Source organism: Terrapene carolina, unplaced genomic scaffold (assembly GCF_002925995.2).
Source record: "Terrapene carolina triunguis isolate 2854851 unplaced genomic scaffold, T_m_triunguis-2.0 Scaffold212, whole genome shotgun sequence".
In the NCBI taxonomy this organism is placed as follows: Eukaryota; Metazoa; Chordata; order Testudines; family Emydidae; genus Terrapene; species Terrapene triunguis.
The window spans coordinates 25,333-30,107 of NW_020664563.1; the positions used below are offsets into that span (position 1 = coordinate 25,333).

At 52.4% G+C, this 4,775-nt stretch overlaps 1 protein-coding gene across 1 annotated transcript in view; it reads left to right on the forward strand.

The window, feature by feature from the left end:
• The first annotated feature begins 1,855 nt into the window (after nt 1-1,855).
• The window catches only part of RGS5 (regulator of G protein signaling 5), a 94,408-nt gene continuing 91,488 nt past the window's right edge, over nt 1,856-4,775 (forward strand). The window contains exon 1 of the mRNA XM_026656143.1: nt 1,856-1,960. Within this exon, the coding sequence (XP_026511928.1) occupies nt 1,917-1,960 (44 nt within the window). The 5' untranslated portion in view covers nt 1,856-1,916. The remainder of the gene's footprint in view (nt 1,961-4,775) is intronic.

Sequence of the window (4,775 nt, forward strand, 5' to 3'; positions counted from 1 at the left end):
CAGGTGAGATCCATAAAGGGACTCAAGTGCCTAACTGCCACTGTAGGCCCTAAAGCCAACATTTAGGCACCAATGAGATACTCAGACCCTGCTCAGCTGCCACCCACCTTTGGAGGCACATAATAACATGGCACCTAATTTTCTGCCCATGGCACGCAGAATATCACTGAGTCCTGAGGTAGGGTGACCAGATGTCCCGGTTTTATAGGGACAGTCCCGATTTTGGGGACTTTTTCTTATATAGGCACCTGTTATCCCCCCACCTCCTGTCCCAATTTTTCACACTTGCTGTCTGGTCATCCTATCCTGAGGCTGCCATGCAGCTCAGTGTCCTGGCTCCTCCCAAAGCCCTAGCAGAAATCTCAAGCAAGACATCATCTGCCTTTCTCACCTGCAGGCCCCAGGTGGGTGTACTTGGAGTGTGCTGCTGGATCAGGCCCCACACAGATAACATTTGGGGTGAGTAGAGTAAGAATTTCTGGGGACTGGCTGCTGTGTGCATCAAATAGCTAGGGCAGTCCCCTGGGATTGGGAGACCCTGGTTAAACTCCCTCCTCTGCCTGAGCTAGATCAGAGACTTGACCCCAGATCTTCCTCCTCTCAGGTGAGTGCCCCAAGCACTAGTCTATAGGAATATTTTGGGATGGGTCTCTCTCAGACTCTCCTAGCTGCCTACCTATGCTACAATCACACCTTTGTTTGCAGTGGATGTACTCTTGCTCTACTTTTGGCTGCTAGCTCAAAGAGGGCTGCTAGCCCTCTGCTGTTTCATAACTTCTCTCCACACAGATATTTATGGACCGTGATCTAGTCACCTCTTAACCTTCTTTTGGGTACATGAAGGCATCCTGGCACTACCCCAGTGGGATGGCATACACCTGTATGCAATCAGTTGCAATAATTAATAATCACCATGTGAAATGCATATTGGTCCAGATCTCTGTGGCCAGATGTCACTGCTGCCATTAGGGTGAACTGGCTCCAGCCTTCACAGTCAAGGCATAGGGATAACAGAGTGGGCATGCCAGAAGCCTATCTTCCCTCTCTCAGTGGTCCTGCTGCAGTGGGCTGGGTACATGGGGAGGGGCTGTGTGGGGATTTTGCACTGTGTTGCCAACATGTAACTCTGAGGCGAATGAACCCTGAACTGCTGTCTGTGGGGATAGCCTTTCTTTGATACCTTTCACCAACAGGAGCCTAGAGGATAGCACTAAGAGTTGTCAGGGAGAGGCGAGGGCAGTGTGCAGAGCTCTCTACCCTCCCGCCCCAGGTACCGCAGGGATGTTGTGCCGGCCGCTTCTGGGAGTGGCGCGGTGCGGCATGGGACCAGAGCAGGCCGGGAGCCTGTCTTAGCCCTGCTGCGCACCGCTGCCACCCCAGAGACGCTCCAGGTAAGCGGTGCCAGGCCGGACCTGGCACCCCAAATCCCTCCTGCACCTTGCACCCCAACCCCCTGCCGCACCCGTCCTGCACCCCAATCCCCTGCCCTGAGCCCCCTGCCGCACCCCAACCCCCTGCCCTGAGCCCCTTTGTACACCCCGCACCCGTCCTGCGCTCCCACCCCTTGCCCTGAGCTCCTTCCGGCACATCGCACCCCCCCACACACTCCCTCCTGTACCCCAAACCCCTGCCCCAGCCCTACATTCATGGCCCTGCATGCAATTTCCCCACCCAGATGTGGCCCTCGGGCCAAAAAGTTTGCCCACCCCCTGGTCTAGCGTCTGCTGAGCCCTGTCTGCTCCGCAGCTGAGATTACTCTGTGGGGTGTGATTGGAGTGTCTGGCTCAGCTCCAGGGCAGAGAGAGCCTTGATATATGCTGGAGAGCGGAAAGCTGCATCACAGAGAGAGCTGGAGCCGCCTTGTCCTGCCTTCTCCTACGGTCTGCTCAAAGCTGAGGAAATAACTGCTCGACAAAATGTGCAAAGGATTAGCTGCCTTGCCACACACATGTCTGGAGAGGTGAGAACAATGAGTGTTTGTGCAGAAGACAAAATGGTTGTTGATTTACAGGCAAGATTGCTTCAATTTCTTAAATTAGATGGGGGCATTTAAACATGCAAATATTTAGCCCGGTGTTGTGTTGGAGGGCAAGGCGTGAGGCAAGGTCCTGCATGCTGCCCTGTCCAACACAAAGGACAGTTACCTGCTTTTCTCTTACATGCTGTATCAGTATTGTTCCAAAGAGCAGCGGGAGGGTGTCTTTCCCTGTATGTTGCTCTGACTGTTATCTGGGCCGCAGGGGCCGGGTGCAGGGCAGCGGCAGCCCGGACCCCGACCCCGGACCCCCGCCGCGCGGGGCGGGGCGGCTGCTCTCCCCGGACACCGCGGGGCCGGGCGGCTGCCTCGGACCAGAGCCGGCCGGCCCCGCTGCCCCCTGAGCTCGCGGTGCGGGGCCGGGCGGCTGCCCCGGACTCCGGAGTTCGCGGGGCCGTCAGCTTCCCCGGACCTCGGAGTTCATGGAGCCTACCGGTGCCGGCTGCCCCGGACACGGCCCTGGGAGCACGCGTAGCCGCGGTGGGGCGGTCCCGGTCCTGGTCCCGGAGCTCGCGGGGAGTCTATGGGATCCGGGCTGTACTGCCGTTTGGCTTGATCCTGAGCTGGCTGATGCCCACACTGAGCGAGGAGTGGTGTCAGTGACAGACCCCACAGGTAACCCTGAAGGCTTGTGCTTCAAGAAACACCACACTTAAAATGCGCTGCTGTAGTGCTGCAGTGAAGATACTACCTACCTATGCAGACAGGAGGACTTCTCCCATCAGTTTAGGTGCCCCTCCTCCCCTAGAGGCGGGTGCTAGGCACTGTCTACAGGGGGGCTAGGTCAGTTTAACTGCCTCACTCAGAGATGTGGATTTTCACACCCCTGAGCTATGGAATTATACCGTCCTCATTTCCTAGTGTAGACCTGAGTATAGTCACAATTCCTTCCTGCTTCCTCCTTGCTGTAGGGGGGAATTCACTTGTGCTGGCTAAGGCTACCAACAAATGACCCTACTCTCCATACATGTGCAGGGAGCAGACCTATCTCATTGAGCAGAAGGCAACAAAAGTTCAACCCATTCCCTGACCCTACCCACACAGCTTCTGTGGGAAGTGGGGGGTCAGCAGGTGTGTGGCTGACTCTGACAGGACAAGGCTGGGCAACTTGTGCAAGGGTACCAGACTAGTGCTCACTCCTTCTTCCTCCCGCTCCCTTGCACAGACCTCTCATACAGCTTGCAATCTAGCCCTGAATACAGAGCGCTAACCCTGCATCTGGAACAACCTGAGAAAGCAACAGTTACACTACTGAACTGGCCAGCTACAGATTCCCTGGTCAAACACATGAATCTTTACAAAGGGTTTCTGTTCACAATCCCTAACTGCAGATCTGGAGCTGGGCTATTTAGATCGGGGATGATTGGGTCTATTGTGTAAATAGCTGGAGATACTGAATGAATTGGTGGATCTATACGTGCCAAGTCTGCTGTTTCCCCTGTAGATTATAGATTTGTGACCCATTATACAGGACTAGAAGCACAAGGAGAGAACGATATATATGCTTTCTGTGAAGCCAGGCTTAGTGCTTAGTGCAATGATCTCATGAGATGAGAATGTGATTTGTGGCTGTTAAGAAATAGCCTTGCTCTAAATGTTTCAAAGTCCTCTCCTGTTTCCTGGATTTCTCTGTGCATTATCCAAATCCACAGTCCCCAGCCCCTCTGACAAGGCACAGTTCTTATTCAGCTATTTCACAATTTTTCTTGTTGTTGTTGTTTTTATTAATAGCCACTTTTCTGAGATTTCTCATTCTATCCTACTTGAGGTACTTCACGCTTGCTATGAGAACTTCTAGGGGTCACATTAGAATTTTCCAGGTTGCTCCCTGAGGTCAGAGAGAAAACACTTTTACAGAGAAAGAATGGGGCTGGATTTGCAGGTCCCTGGCTGGAAAATGCCTGTCTTAGCTGTGTCAGCTGGGAATTTCAGAAGCTCCTAAGGGATGTCGGAGCACAAGTCACAGGGACCCCTGCACCAAGAGTCACTTTGTGTTTTGAAAATCCCCCCCCCCCCCCCCGCCCATTACTAGTTCTTCTAAGAACCCCCAGGGCAGAGCTGTTGCAAATGGCTGACTTGCTCCATTTCCTTCTAACATGTTTGTGATTAATGAAGAAACAACTGCACTAATAGGTGTTCCACATGTATGTATGCATACATATAAACAAAGATTGTAGCACTAATATTGGCAATATGTAATAGGAAGTCCTTCTCTCTCTTCATATGGCACTGATCAGACACTCTAGACTCTCTATACTTGTGTGTAATTTCCTCCCCATACTGGGGGTTAGTTACACTGTAACTTTAAAATACCTTTGATGATTTGTGCAAGTATCTATAGTTTAAGAAACTGTGCTCTCAGTGTATTCTGTATGAAGGAGCGCTGACCCTGGGCTCACCATGCTCTGGGACACTCTTTAAAACTAACAGTTAACAAATAGACTCTTCTAGGGACTCCTCCACTTACCAAATAATTAACACAACTCTGATGCAAATTTGCTGTCCATTTTGTTTTTGCTAGGAGATTTTGTATGAATGTGGCTGCAGCTTAAATCTATCCATCCCACTTTACACAAGTGTAAATGACAACATAGGGACAAATTCTCATATACAAACAAGTTCTTTTTTTCACAACTCTGGCAGTGTCAAGGGGCCTTAAACAGGGCTGGCCTTACCATGAGGCAAACTGAGGCGGCCACCTCAGGTGCCAGACTGGGGGCGGCGGGGGGGGGGGGGGGCC